Source organism: Halichondria panicea, chromosome 17, assembly GCF_963675165.1.
Source record: "Halichondria panicea chromosome 17, odHalPani1.1, whole genome shotgun sequence".
NCBI lineage: Eukaryota > Metazoa > Porifera > Demospongiae > Suberitida > Halichondriidae > Halichondria > Halichondria panicea.
This window is the reverse complement of record NC_087393.1, coordinates 603,849-617,501: the sequence shown is the minus strand read 5'-3', so window position 1 is coordinate 617,501 and position 13,653 is coordinate 603,849. Positions and strand designations below refer to the sequence as shown.

Here is a 13,653-nt window from a genome sequence, read left to right as displayed (position 1 = left end):
CACATGATCTCCTCTTATAATTATAAAGAGAAGAGAAAACATACTATTCAAACACACAAACAAACAAACTGATACACGCTCCACAATATACCCTTACTTCACAGCAGTCTGATGTATCTCTCTCCATAGCTGGTCTATGAAGTACCCGACCCGACACAAAGCAGGTGTTGGTAGCGTTCCCGAGGGCCAGGGGGGAGGGGATATGTTCAGTTTCTTCTTGAACAGGGATAGGCACTTGTCCAGTACTGGCCAGAGACAACTCTGGATTCACATCCTGGTGTAGGGAAAAGCAACAGTGATGGATAATGCACAACTGAGACATACTTTTGATTTCGTACAGTAGATTTTTACATAATTATAAAACAGGACATAGATATATACATGTATAACATAATATATATAGCATGAAAATAATTATATACCTGAGAGCTTTGACCTCCTGTTGCCATCTCAAAAGCTGTGACTGACTACCCTGGCCTCTACAACGTTCTTCAAAAGATCGTAGAGCTATTATAAACAGGACATAAATGAACAGGGACCACACCTCCAAAATTTATTATTGTCATCAAAAATTCACCCACCAGTACAGTACACTAGCACATACATCAGGTTACAAAATCAATCACAGCATGTATTCAGTGATCAGTATTATAAGGTCAAGCAGTTCGTGTCCCTAATACTCTGGTGGGGCGTACTGTGACCTGCTTTGAGTCAGCTGCACTAAAAGGGGAGAGGGAGTACAAGCAAGAATGTGTACATGCAGTTAGCACTCCACTCACCTACATGCATGGTCAGTGCCCTCTGGTGGTTGAGTGACTGTATCTTCAAACACATGCACCACTATCCCTCAGGCCTCTGTACTAGAGTCCATGATGACTACATGAGCTTTATGTAATTTTGTACTGACACACTACTGCAGGTAGAGTGGTTTTATACCCTGTCATGATGACATAAAAAATGCATACCATTTATACCCAATGCAATGAGGAGATAGCAAAATAATCATACCTTCAAGTATTCCAGGAAATGGGTACATAACAAAATAACTACGTAACAAAAATAACATAATTAGAATCATAATTATAATTATAGCTACCATTATTAACAACGCTAAAGACGTTGATTTAGAGTTACAGAGTGCACCTGTGTTAGTTACTAGGTTCTCATTCAGGGCGAGTGGGTGGAGAGAGAGGATTTTTAGACTTAGACGAACCACCACTCTTGTTGTTCCTCAGCTTATCAACACTTGAGTGGGAGAGAGCTGTAAATGGATAATAATACATTATTTTCTGGAGCACTCCAAATAGTTATTGTGGGTAACTGAAAATGCATTTATGGTGAACACATAGTAATCCCATAGCGAAACAAGTTACAGTGGCAGTGATGGCATGCAGCCAAGCCATATCCCATACTAGTGTGAGTTGGTGGTGTGTATATACCATGGCAACTCACACTGTCTCCCGTTCCCTACGTTGCTGCTCATCATTTGCGTCATCTTCTCCGTCATTTTCTCCATCATTCTTGCCTCAAGGGCAGCCATCGACTCAGGATCGTGGTTACACTGATACACAACAACTAATTTGATACACACAATAAAATAAAATAAACGTCATACCTGATGCCTGTTAGTTGCAAGGTCAGCCTTCAACTGCATCAGGTATAGTACGTTATATTCATATACATGCATGTAGCAGCACATGGCACAGGACTAGTGGTCTCACCTCAGCCAGCTCCCGTTTGATGTCGGCATTATCATTCTTCATGTTATCCAGTTTAGCTTCTAGAGTTGCAACTTTCTGAGTGTGGTTTCGAATGTCCTCTTCTAGTCTCTTCTTCTCATCCGTTAGAGTCTTCACCTGGGCCTCCAGCATTTGGTTGCGATCTGTCAGCTCCTTGTTGCGATCTCTTAGGCTCTTGTTCTGGCAGACAAGAAATGACTGTCATATACAATAGCTAAGTTATTAGTTTTGTCACCTCATCATTCTTCTCTTGCAATTCCCTTTGGTGATCTCTCTCATTTAACCGTTTCTCCCGGTCCTTGAGACTCAGCTTCTCTCTCAGGTTTTCCAGTTCGCCATGAGTTTTCTCGCGATCTTGCATCAGCCTGTCAATTTGGTCATTTTTGCGGCCAAGTTCAGATTTCATTGAATCAATCCTAGTATTCATCTGTTTGAGAAAAACATCAGTGAAATATTTATGTTGAGTTTTTATGCACCTCTGTTTTGAAGGTTTGAAGCAGGGTTTGGAACTCTGCTTTCAGTTCAACTTTGACAGCCTGCATGGAAACATGAAGCTCACGAATTTGGCCAAAATGAGTGACAAACAAAGTGATCATGGATGGTGATGTTTGTGTACACACTCTACAATAACCTCACTTCACAGCAGTCTGTTGTAGGTCTCTCCGTCTGCAAACCACCTGACCCGAGACTAGGCAGGCGTTGGCAGTCCGGCAGGCGCTCAGGGGCTGGTCGGGGTCATGTTCAGTTTGTTCCTGGACTCCAGTGTGCATATGCTGGGAAAGCAACAGTTTTGATTTGTACTGTGCAAGTTTATACTGCTTGGTTTACATATACCTGAGAGCTTTGACCTCCTGCTGCCATCTCAAAAGCTGCAAAGTTATACCCTTGGCTCTAACCCTCTTCAAAAGAAAGTTAGGTAGATAGACACAGCTAACCGCTATAGTTATTTATAAGCAGGATATATAAATCAACTTGCAACGGACCACACCTTAATAATTATTGTCAACAGCCAAATTCACCACAAGAATATTTCACAACAGAGCTAGCACATACATCAGGTTACAAAATCAATCACAGCATGTGTTCAGTGATCAGTATTATAAGGTCAAGCACTTCGTGTCCCTAATACTCTGGTGGGGCGTACTGTGACCTGTGTTCATCCTCTCCTCCCTCATCACTCCCGGGCCCCTCAGGGAATGAGGCATATCCAGATGGACCCCCTGAGCCGGGCAACCCTTTAGTGTCCCCTCCCTTCAGCAGACGGAGGAAATAGAACACGTTGATACCAACAATGGCTCCCTGAGGGTGGGTGGGGAGGAATCAGTAATAGTACAACACACTCATTATATGAACCGAACAACAGCTTATAGTACATTACATGGACACACACTCTCTCTCTCTCTCTACATGACCTATAGCAGCTTAGAGAGGAACACTCACCCAGGCCAGAACTGAGAAGAATGAGAAAGCCACTCCAGAGTTGGCACAGTTTTGTACGGCAGGAATTCCAGTTTGTCGCAGTTGGTTTGCAGTGAAGCAGAAACAGACGAACCACATGAAGCCCCAGAAGGCGTTGGCTACAATGTCCACTAGTAGAATCACCTTCTTCATCTGCAGAGAGACGCACACACATATAGACAACATCCTAACCAGTATTTTATAATTATAGCGATAGCAAGTTTAAGTTGAGCATAAATCACTGAGAGGCTGTAACAATCAATGTTCTTAAGTCTTAAGCCAGTACCGCTAGTTACAAGGACACCCTCAGGCCTGTAATCACATAGGGCCTAGGGTACATGGTGATATATACATAGACTCACCACTGGGTTTTCAGAGTAGTCGATGACAATATAGAGAACGTCCTTGGCAATGAAGGCCAGAGACAGAAGGAATCCTATCACACCCACGGCTATGGCAAAGCTGCACGCACTGTAGGTACCATAGTAGCAGCTATCAATGCCACCTATTGTGAACAACACTTGGTCAGCAACACAGCCAAACACAATGACTGAGAAGAGCTGCAGAGAGAGAGAGAGAGAGAGCCATCGTTACACACACACACACACACCCTCCCCACGCACACCCCCCCCCACATACACACATACACACATACACACATACACACGTACACACGTACACAGTGACACACACACAAAGAGAGGTCAAACAATAGCTACAATAGCATTGGGGTAGGGGGGCGTGGCATGTACAGGTCATGGGACTATCGCGATCGATATCGATTCAGCAAACAAGAATCTTTACTATTGGTTGGCTCTATTTATACACATAGCCACACACACTGCACAGTCACACACACTACAGTAGTCAACTCACAATCCCGAGTAGACGTATATAGATGAGTGGAGAAAAAGCTATCTCTTTGAGTAGCTGCTGTGGTGTGGCATCAGTCCTCAGTCTAATGTTGAGGTTCACACCCTCTCCTCTGCCCGGCATCGACATCTTGGGTAGCTAACTTTAATAGCACAATTAAAATGGTGTAAGGTGCCTTCTTGTGGCTTTGGAACATGTGACATAATATAATTGTCAAGGGGAAATCCCATGGAATTCCCCCACCTCCTTTGACTTTACGATGGGCTTCATTAGGAAATTCATATACCCACATGGCTTTATGGCTTAGATCAATTGCTACCAAGATCAGAGCTCTACAGTACAGTCCATCACTATTCAGACCAACAGAAAAACATATCAGCACTCTATTAAAGCACAGACAGCGCTCAAAATTGACTAGAATGAGCACATCAACAGCAAACCAAGGAGCCATTGATCAAGGCACTATTAGTGACCCAGTCAAGGCTACTAGTGATATTAAGGATGATAGTATTGAGATGCAGGGAGTGTGTGTGGAGGGAGAGTCACTACCTGAGGTAGTGGAGGTGTGTGAGGGCCGGGCCAAGATTCTGTTCCCCAGTCACAACGAAGTGTTCTACAATCCTGTGCAGGAGTTCAACAGAGATCTGAGGTGATGGAGATGCCCCTGAGACTGTAGGTCTCCTTCATTTTACTAGAATCGGCACTGTAATTAGAGTTCTGATGGTCCAGATTCAACAATTTTATGATTTCCTGAAAGCTTATAAGGAGCCCGTTCAGATGGTATGCTCAAATCTCAAATTTGTAACAGGCCATAATTTTCAATTTTCGGAAAAATACCATGGGCTATAGCCCAGGGTATTCTGTCAAAAACAGGCCCAAAATAGACTTTTGATTTTAAGGCATAATCTGAAAGGGTTCTCTCTAAGCTTTCAGAAAATCATAAAATTAATGTGATTGGACCAACATAACTAAAGTTATGGCCGCTCAAAAAAAAGATTAACTAACTGTCGTGTATTTTGAGAGTACTAGCGTTGGCTCAGTAACTAGAGTTCTGTGTCTTGTCTTGTACTTGCAGTATTGCTGTTATAAAACACTACGCTGAGCACCGAACACTGACCAAGAGAAAGAAAGAAGTAAGCACCAGTAAGTTTGCTATCATTATGATGTCACTAGTGCTAGTATATCAAGGGTGGTGTATTGCAGTGCTAGTGTATCAAGGGCGATGTATTGCAGTGCTAGTGTATCAAGGGCGGTGTATTGCAGTGCTAGTATATCAAGGGCGGTGTATTGCAGTGCTAGTATATCAAGGGCGGTGTATTGCAGTGCTAGTGTATCAAGGGCGGTGTATTGCAGTGCTAGTATATCAAGGGCGGTGTATTGCAGCGCTAGTATATCAAGGGCGGTGTATTGCAGTGCTAGTATATCAAGGGCGGTGTATTGCAGTGCTAGTATATCAAGGGCGGTGTATTGCAGTGCTAGTATATCAAGGGTGGTGTATTGCATTGTAGCCTTGGATTTTTTGATGGCCGTATTATAGTCTCCACAATTATTATGCCTCGGTGTGTGCATGCGCAGCGAGGTATACGATCATAGTGTGTTTATGTGTCTGTGTGTCTATGTGTGTAGACTGCTACAGCTGCTCATGATAAATGAAGTATAAGTAAGATCTTCTATAGACTTGTAGCCATATTTTCTTGGATATAAATTTGTGGATTTGCAAAATAATGCTTCGTTCTCAAGTTATGGCGAGTTTCATTTACTTTTAAGGCCATTGTCGTCTCTTCAGACTCGTGCGTAGAATATTATGTTGATATAGACTTAGCTACTCTACTTAGTAGTTTATATTTCTGCACTAGAACGCTAGCTATTGGTAACACAATCACTTCCCACTTTCCGTTTTCATAAACGTGTAAACAAACAAAGTGGGGAAAACCCAACTTCTTTTCAAGACGACATAATTAAAGTTACATAGTTGTGTTACATGTTAACTTTGTGAATTTGAAATGGCTGCACCTACGAGGGCTAGAGGATGTAGCTTTAGCTGCCAGGACATATTTAAGTTTACCCTGTTGTTTGGTGTGGTGGTGATAGCAGGATTGGTGGTCACTGGTTTTATCGAACTGAGAGATCTACAGGATCGGTTAGGGTGGACTCCGTCTGATAAACAGTTATATGTAGAGAACATATTGTTGCGAGAACAGGTCAAAACCTTGAAGAAAGAGAAAGTGGCTTTAGAACACAAGTTTCAGAAACTCGAAGAACAACTGAAAACTACTACTGCTGAGAAAAATGAACTTTTAGTCGATGCTACAATCTGTGCTAACTCTTCATGGTCGTCAGTAATTAGTGCAATGCTTATTGGAGTTTTACTTTGGCCTATTGTCAACTTCTGCTGTTACTGTCTCCGTCTTCACAGAAGAGATCGTCAAGGAGGAGCAGTTGTAGCTTTTCAAGATTAAGATAACTGTGCAACGTATCATTTGCTTAATATGTATTTTCTCTTTTGTCGTTTTTTAGATACGTCATTGGCAATACATATAGTGATACAAACTGAGAAATGTACGCTGCAGGCTCTCATGTGGACCCTGAGCAACAAGGAGAGAAAGTACCATCCAAAGTTGAGCATACTGACTAAGCTGATAAATCACATTCTTCATACTCTCTGTAGCCTCGGATTTTTTGATGGCCGTATTATAGTCTCCGCAATAATTATGCCTCGGTGTGTGCATGCGCAGCAAGGTATACGATAGTGTGTCTGTGTGTCTGTGTGTCTGTGTGTCTGTGTGTCTGTGTGTGTAGACTGCTACAGCCTGGCTGCTCAATAATAAATGAAGTACAAGTAAGAGTTTCTATAGGCTTCTAGTTAGATATCAATTTGTGGATTTGCAAAATAATCCTGCGTTCTCAACTAGTTTTGCCGAAGGCCATTACAGTCTTTTCAGGCTAGTGTGTAGAAAATTCTGTTACTTAGTTATTAATTTTTGCTTAGGAGTTAGCTCTGCACTAGAACGCTAGCTGCAAAGCCGTGATGTTTCACCATTATCATGGAATTGATGTAGTGGGAAATCCATTTAGGTGGAACGGGGTGATCGTAAAAATGTATGTCAATATCTCCCGAAATGAAGTGTTTCTGGACACGTTTTTCTAAAGTTAGACCCTTATTTTATTCAAGCTTATAATTATATTATACTCCATGTAATTTTGGACATTAACCGTTAGACGTCTCTTCAAATCTCTCCCTATAACCGGATGCCTCTAAAACTAGCAATTTTTAGCACTGCGGGAGGGATGTGTAGATATGGAAGCAATATCGAACCTTAATAGCCAAACTATCTATAGATGTTGTGACAAAGTCCCAAACCTTAGCCGAAAACCTTTGGTCTTTTCTCTCCCTTACCGATTACTCACTATAACAATTGTTTACTGTTCTATTAATTAATCACCACAAACCTACCGTATGTTGCCATGGAAACATGTTTGGATGTGTTGTACTAGCTTGTTCATTCACCTACATTGTACCACAATAATTATATGGTATCAGCACATTTTCTTAGAAATGTCTTAGGATATTCACAAGTTTGTGGTAATTAATCTGTACTCTCTATATATATATAATTACCCAGAGGAGGTACGACAGGCGCGGTGCAGCTCAGGCAATTAGCCTGTGATTGAACAATAAATATCCGCCCACGCACCGCCCACATTGTATGTTTTTGCTGAGAGTAATCAGAGGCTAACTACTTGAGCTGCACCGCGCCTGTCGACCTTCTCTGATAATTACCCAGTACAGTACTGGACAACAAAGTTGGGGAAAACCCAAATGACATCATTAATGTTATTTTAAGTGCTAGCTACACTACTTTCTACTAAAATGGCTGCACCTGTACCTGCAAGGCCAAGGGCCAACTTTCAAGAAGTATTTAAGTTTATCCTGTTATCCGTTGGTCTAATAGTGATAGCATGTTTAGTTTCTGGTGTATTAGAACTGAGAGATCTAGGGTGGACACCGTCTAGTCCAACATTATATGCAGAGAACAAATCCTTGCGAGAACAGATCAAAACCTTGAAGAATGGGAAAACGGCTTTAGAAAACGAGGTTCAGAAACTCAAAAAACAACTGGAGACTACTACTGATGAGAAAAATGAACATTTTGTCGATGCTACGATCTGTGCTAACTCTAAACCTTCAAGCTGTTGGTGGTCAATAATCAGTGCAATGCTTATTGGATTTTTCTTCGGGATGTTAGCCATTTTATGCTATTGCTGTTATCATCAGATAAGATATCGTGAAAGAGGAGCAGTTGTAGCTTATCGAGATTAAGTGATTTAATATGACTTTGCAATATCACTTTTTTTTTTTTTGTAAGCTTGTTTAAATTATAAATACTAGCAAGTGATACGCAAACTGACAAATGTTAACTCAAAATAATATGAGTGGTTAAAATTGCTGCAGGCTCTCATATCAGTCCTAAGCAACAACAACAAGGAGACAAAGCACCATCCAAGGTTGAGCATACTGTAATTAGTATATACTAAGCTAATAACACATTCTTCATGCTCTCTGTAGCCTAGTCTGCGTATCCTGGAGGCACTAGCAGCGTCTGGTCTGAGATCCATTCGTTATGCCATGGAGATACCCCAGCTAGAGAGTGTGGTAGCCAACGACTTCAGTAAAGATGCCTACACGTCTATGTGCAAGAATGTGGAGTATAACTCAGTGGGAGAGAAGGTACTGCCCAGCTGGAGGGAGGCAAGGTATGGAGTGTGTGTATTACTACCTTGTCTAGCTATTCTATGGTTGTGGTTAAGTAGTCGAGCTCTATTCTATGGGTATAGTTATAATCAGATGGCTGTTGACCTACTGTGTATAGTATGTGTTGCAATTTGTGTATCACTCAGCTAATGTGTGTGTCCCCTCTCCCATGCAGTATGCTCATGTACGAGCATAGAGAACCTCACTCAGCTAATGTGTGTGTCCCCTCTCCCATGCAGTATGCTCATGTACGAGCACAGAGAGCCCCACTCAGCTAATGTGTGTGTCCCCCCTCCCATGCAGTATGCTCATGTACGAACATAGAGAGCCTCACTCAGCTAATGTGTGTGTCCCCTCTCCCATGCAGTATGCTCATGTACGAGCACAGAGAGCCTCACTCAGCTAATGTGTGTGTCCCCTCTCCCATGCAGTATGCTCATGTACGAGCATAGAGAGCCCCACTCAGCTAATGTGTGTGTCCCCTCTCCCATGCAGTATGCTCATGTACGAGCACAGAGAGCCCCACTCAGCTAATGTGTGTGTCCCCTCTCCCATGCAGTATGCTCATGTACGAGCACAGAGAGCCCCACTCAGCTAATGTGTGTGTCCCCTCTCCCATGCAGTATGCTCATGTACGAGCACAGAGAGCCTCACTCAGCTAATGTGTGTGTCCCCTCTCCCATGCAGTATGCTCATGTACGAACATAGAGAGCCCCACTCAGCTAATGTGTGTGTCCCCTCTCCCATGCAGTATGCTCATGTACGAGCATAGAGAGCCCCACTCAGCTAATGTGTGTGTCCCCTCTCCCATGCAGTATGCTCATGTACGAGCACAGAGAGCCCCACTCAGCTAATGTGTGTGTCCCCTCTCCCATGCAGTATGCTCATGTACGAGCACAGAGAGCCTCACTCAGCTAATGTGTGTGTCCCCTCTCCCATGCAGTATGCTCATGTACGAACATAGAGAGCCTCACTCAGCTAATGTGTGTGTCCCCTCTCCCATGCAGTATGCTCATGTACGAGCATAGAGAGCCCCACTCAGCTAATGTGTGTGTCCCCTCTCCCATGCAGTATGCTCATGTACGAGCACAGAGAGCCCCACTCAGCTAATGTGTGTGTCCCCTCTCCCATGCAGTATGCTCATGTACGAGCACAGAGAGCCTCACTCAGCTAATGTGTGTGTCCCCTCTCCCATGCAGTATGCTCATGTACGAACATAGAGAGCCTCACTCAGCTAATGTGTGTGTCCCCTCTCCCATGCAGTATGCTCATGTACGAGCATAGAGAGCCTCACTCAGCTAATGTGTGTGTCCCCTCTCCCATGCAGTATGCTCATGTACGAGCATAGAGAGCCCCACTCAGCTAATGTGTGTGTCCCCTCTCCCATGCAGTATGCTCATGTACGAGCACAGAGAGCCTCACTCAGCTAATGTGTGTGTCCCCTCTCCCATGCAGTATGCTCATGTACGAACATAGAGAGCCTCACTCAGCTAATGTGTGTGTCCCCTCTCCCATGCAGTATGCTCATGTACGAGCATAGAGAGCCCCACTCAGCTAATGTGTGTGTCCCCTCTCCCATGCAGTATGCTCATGTACGAGCATAGAGAGCCCCACTCAGCTAATGTGTGTGTCCCCTCTCCCATGCAGTATGCTCATGTACGAGCACAGAGAGCCCCACTCAGCTAATGTGTGTGTCCCCTCTCCCATGCAGTATGCTCATGTACGAGCACAGAGAGCCTCACTCAGCTAATGTGTGTGTCCCCTCTCCCATGCAGTATGCTCATGTACGAGCACAGAGAGCCTCACTCAGCTAATGTGTGTGTCCCCTCTCCCATGCAGTATGCTCATGTACGAGCATAGAGAGCCTCACTCAGCTAATGTGTGTGTCCCCTCTCCCATGCAGTATGCTCATGTACGAGCATAGAGAGCCCCACTCAGCTAATGTGTGTGTCCCCTCTCCCATGCAGTATGCTCATGTACGAGCACAGAGAGCCCCACTCAGCTAATGTGTGTGTCCCCTCTCCCATGCAGTATGCTCATGTACGAGCATAGAGAGCCCCACTCAGCTAATGTGTGTGTCCCCTCTCCCATGCAGTATGCTCATGTACGAGCATAGAGAGCCCCACTCAGCTAATGTGTGTGTCCCCTCTCCCATGCAGTATGCTCATGTACGAGCACAGAGAGCCCCACTCAGCTAATGTGTGTGTCCCCTCTCCCATGCAGTATGCTCATGTACGAGCACAGAGAGCCCCACTCAGCTAATGTGTGTGTCCCCTCTCCCATGCAGTATGCTCATGTACGAGCACAGAGAGCCTCACTCAGCTAATGTGTGTGTCCCCTCTCCCATGCAGTATGCTCATGTACGAGCACAGAGAGCCCCACTCAGCTAATGTGTGTGTCCCCTCTCCCATGCAGTATGCTCATGTACGAGCATAGAGAGCCTCACTCAGCTAATGTGTGTGTCCCCTCTCCCATGCAGTATGCTCATGTACGAACATAGAGAGCCTCACTCAGCTAATGTGTGTGTCCCCTCTCCCATGCAGTATGCTCATGTACGAGCATAGAGAGCCCCACTCAGCTAATGTGTGTGTCCCCTCTCCCATGCAGTATGCTCATGTACGAGCATAGAGAGCCCCACTCAGCTAATGTGTGTGTCCCCTCTCCCATGCAGTATGCTCATGTACGAGCACAGAGAGCCCCACTCAGCTAATGTGTGTGTCCCCTCTCCCATGCAGTATGCTTATGTACGAGCACAGAGAGCCTCACTCAGCTAATGTGTGTGTCCCTCTCCCATGCAGTATGCTCATGTACGAACATAGAGAGCCCCACTCAAAGAGGTTTGATGTGATAGACCTTGACCCCTACGGTTCCCCTTCTCAGTTCCTGGACTCTGCCATCCAGGCAGTGAGAGACGGAGGTGAGAGACCGCAGCTGTGTTATGAGTGTAGATACGCCTACTCTCCTTCGTTGTTTCCCCTCCTCTGTATGTGTAGGGCTTCTGTGTGTAACGTGTACTGACATGAGTGTGCTGTGTGGCACAAACAGTGAGAGCTGCCACTCCAAGTATGGCTCAGTCTCTCTCAAGACTAAGTACTGCCATGAAATGGTGAGTACACAAACACATGCAATTACTGTTAATTGTAATAGGAATTGCACAGCTAAGAATTCGGTAATATTGTCCCAAACTTCCTATCCTCAATCAGTACAGTGGCTATTTATTGCTCTGTGTGTGTTTATTCCAGGCTCTGCGTATTGTGCTCTCATCGCTAGAGTCCCATGCCAACCGTTACCGACGCTACATCGTTCCCCTCCTCTCCTGTTCCATAGACTTCTATGTCAGATTGTTCATCACTGTATACACCAGCCCACAAGAGGTCAAAAGGTCACTCAGGCAAGTACAGTATCAGCATGTCAGTTCAGTTATGTGAGAAGTCATGCATGTTCGAATTGTCGTTAGTATCAATGATTGATAATACTCTTGATTTCCTGTCCTTGCAGCAAGCTTGCCATGGTGTACCACTGCACTGGGTGTGAGAGCTTCCACCTCCAGCCTATGGGCAAGAGAGTGGAAAATGGACGATCGTGAGTTATGTCCGCATTGTTCCCACTCATTACCCGCTCTTACAGAAGGAAGTACCCCCCAGGTAGTGGACCCCCTGTGGACAAGAAGTGTGATCAGTGCGGGTACGGATTCAAGGTATGTAGGATTTAATGTTGGTTAATTTTTTAACAAATATTGAAATGTACAGCTAGGTGGTCCAATATGGGCGGAGCCTATCCATGACCCTGTGTTTGTCGGTGGTCTGTTGGGTGAGGTCAACGCAGCACCTCAGGGCATGTACAAGACTGTGGAGAGAATCAAGGGATTCCTGACAGTCGTGTCTGAGGTACGTGTGTGTAGTGTGTAGGTGTGTAGGTGTGTGGTGTGTGTGTAGTGTGTGGGTGTGTCTGTCCACTTCGTCCTATCATCTCAGGAGCTTCACGATGTTCCCCTCCATTATGTATTGAACGGTGTGTGCTCCACCCTCCACACCAGCACACCCAAGATGGCCGCCATGAGGTAAGCATGCAGCAACCCACTAATATCTATCTGTAATTACTATCACACGTACTTTTTATACCGGTGGTAGAGGTATGAATGTTACATAACTGTCTCCTTCCCATGTGCTCAGATCTGCCCTCATGAACCAAGGCTATCGAGTATCCATCACCCACACTGATGCCAACACTATCAAGACCGACGCTCCTCATCACGTACTGTGGGATATTCTGAGATGTTGGGTATGTTATAATAATTCCCCCTCCCCTCCCACAGTGTCCACCATTACCGTGCAATACAGGTGAAACAGAACCCAGTGAAGACACCCAGTCCTACATCACCCTGTGCAGCCATTCTGAGCAAAGAGCCAAAGTTAGTTATCATCCTTATTCTATAAAGCTATCTCCTGACCATGACAGAATTGAAGCATCATTTGAGATACGAAAGGATGCCAACCCACCGTCTAAACTACTAAAGTTGTCAAGATTTCCCTCAAATCCCGAGTCAAATTGGGGACCTAAGGCCAGGGCCAAGAGAAAGTAAGTGGTGTGTTTACTGTAGTTGTTGACTCAATGTGTTGTGTTTTGCTGTAGGAAGGACAATCCAGAGGAAGACTTGCCCACCAAGAGACTAAGACTGCAAGGCAAGAGAGCTAAGAAACTGGACAATGACACTGTGGACAGTTAGATGTGATCCATTTGGTTTTTATAAGTAGCTAGGGTCTCACTGTGAAATTAACCGTAAAAATGTCTAATTTTTGCCGTAGATTTTTGTAGGTCTGAAGGAAGAAA

The 13,653-nt window shown here is 44.6% G+C and overlaps 4 protein-coding genes across 9 annotated transcripts in view; 1 reads left to right on the top strand and 3 right to left on the bottom strand.

Moving 5' to 3' along the window:
- Positions 1-1,153, bottom strand: part of LOC135351198 (rho-associated protein kinase 1-like) — a 2,565-nt gene extending 1,412 nt beyond the window's left edge. Inside the window, exons 1-3 of one of the 3 annotated variants that reach the window (XM_064550148.1) lie at positions 780-1,153; positions 423-720; positions 98-274 (exon numbers count right to left, since the gene is read on the bottom strand). In XM_064550148.1, the coding sequence (XP_064406218.1) occupies positions 98-274; positions 423-449 (204 nt within the window). In that variant the 5' untranslated portion in view covers positions 450-720; positions 780-1,153. The remainder of the gene's footprint in view (positions 1-97; positions 275-422; positions 721-779) is intronic. The other 2 variants (XM_064550146.1, XM_064550147.1) reach the window with 2 other exon arrangements.
- Positions 1,154-1,220: 67 nt separating this feature from the next.
- LOC135351202 (M protein, serotype 6-like) lies at positions 1,221-2,703 on the bottom strand. 3 transcript variants are annotated; one of them, XM_064550155.1, is made up of 7 exons: positions 2,574-2,703; positions 2,376-2,512; positions 2,216-2,275; positions 1,975-2,166; positions 1,722-1,919; positions 1,453-1,648; positions 1,221-1,261 (listed from the first exon to the last, which is right to left on the bottom strand). In XM_064550155.1, exons 4-6 carry the CDS (start codon positions 2,164-2,166, stop codon positions 1,610-1,612), a joined length of 429 nt encoding a protein of 142 aa, XP_064406225.1. In that variant the 5' UTR covers positions 2,216-2,275; positions 2,376-2,512; positions 2,574-2,703; the 3' UTR covers positions 1,221-1,261; positions 1,453-1,609. The 3 variants fall into 3 exon arrangements, with proteins under 3 accessions (XP_064406225.1, XP_064406223.1, XP_064406224.1); XM_064550153.1 differs by having other exon boundaries at positions 1,453-1,919; XM_064550154.1 differs by lacking the exon at positions 1,221-1,261 and having other exon boundaries at positions 1,453-1,561; positions 1,616-1,919.
- A 46-nt stretch (positions 2,704-2,749) lies between these two features.
- Positions 2,750-4,274, bottom strand: LOC135351199 (synaptogyrin-1-like). Its single transcript, XM_064550149.1, has 4 exons — positions 4,074-4,274; positions 3,560-3,757; positions 3,180-3,350; positions 2,750-3,038 (listed from the first exon to the last, which is right to left on the bottom strand). The coding sequence occupies exons 1-4, from the start codon at positions 4,197-4,199 to the stop codon at positions 2,862-2,864; spliced, it is 672 nt and encodes a 223-aa protein (XP_064406219.1). The 5' UTR covers positions 4,200-4,274; the 3' UTR covers positions 2,750-2,861.
- Positions 4,275-4,321: 47 nt separating this feature from the next.
- Positions 4,322-13,616, top strand: LOC135351028 (tRNA (guanine(26)-N(2))-dimethyltransferase-like). 2 transcript variants are annotated; one of them, XR_010399356.1, is made up of 15 exons: positions 4,322-4,719; positions 5,146-5,213; positions 8,524-8,576; positions 8,638-8,825; positions 11,622-11,740; positions 11,817-11,929; positions 12,066-12,214; positions 12,322-12,405; positions 12,451-12,520; positions 12,573-12,710; positions 12,798-12,883; positions 12,996-13,104; positions 13,164-13,234; positions 13,290-13,401; positions 13,456-13,471. XR_010399356.1 is itself a non-coding variant. In XM_064549923.1 (15 exons), the coding sequence occupies exons 1-15, from the start codon at positions 4,361-4,363 to the stop codon at positions 13,547-13,549; spliced, it is 1,821 nt and encodes a 606-aa protein (XP_064405993.1). In that variant the 5' UTR covers positions 4,322-4,360; the 3' UTR covers positions 13,550-13,616. The 2 variants fall into 2 exon arrangements, 1 of the variants encoding a protein (XP_064405993.1); XM_064549923.1 differs by having other exon boundaries at positions 13,282-13,401; positions 13,456-13,616.
- The last annotated feature ends 37 nt before the right edge of the window (positions 13,617-13,653 follow it).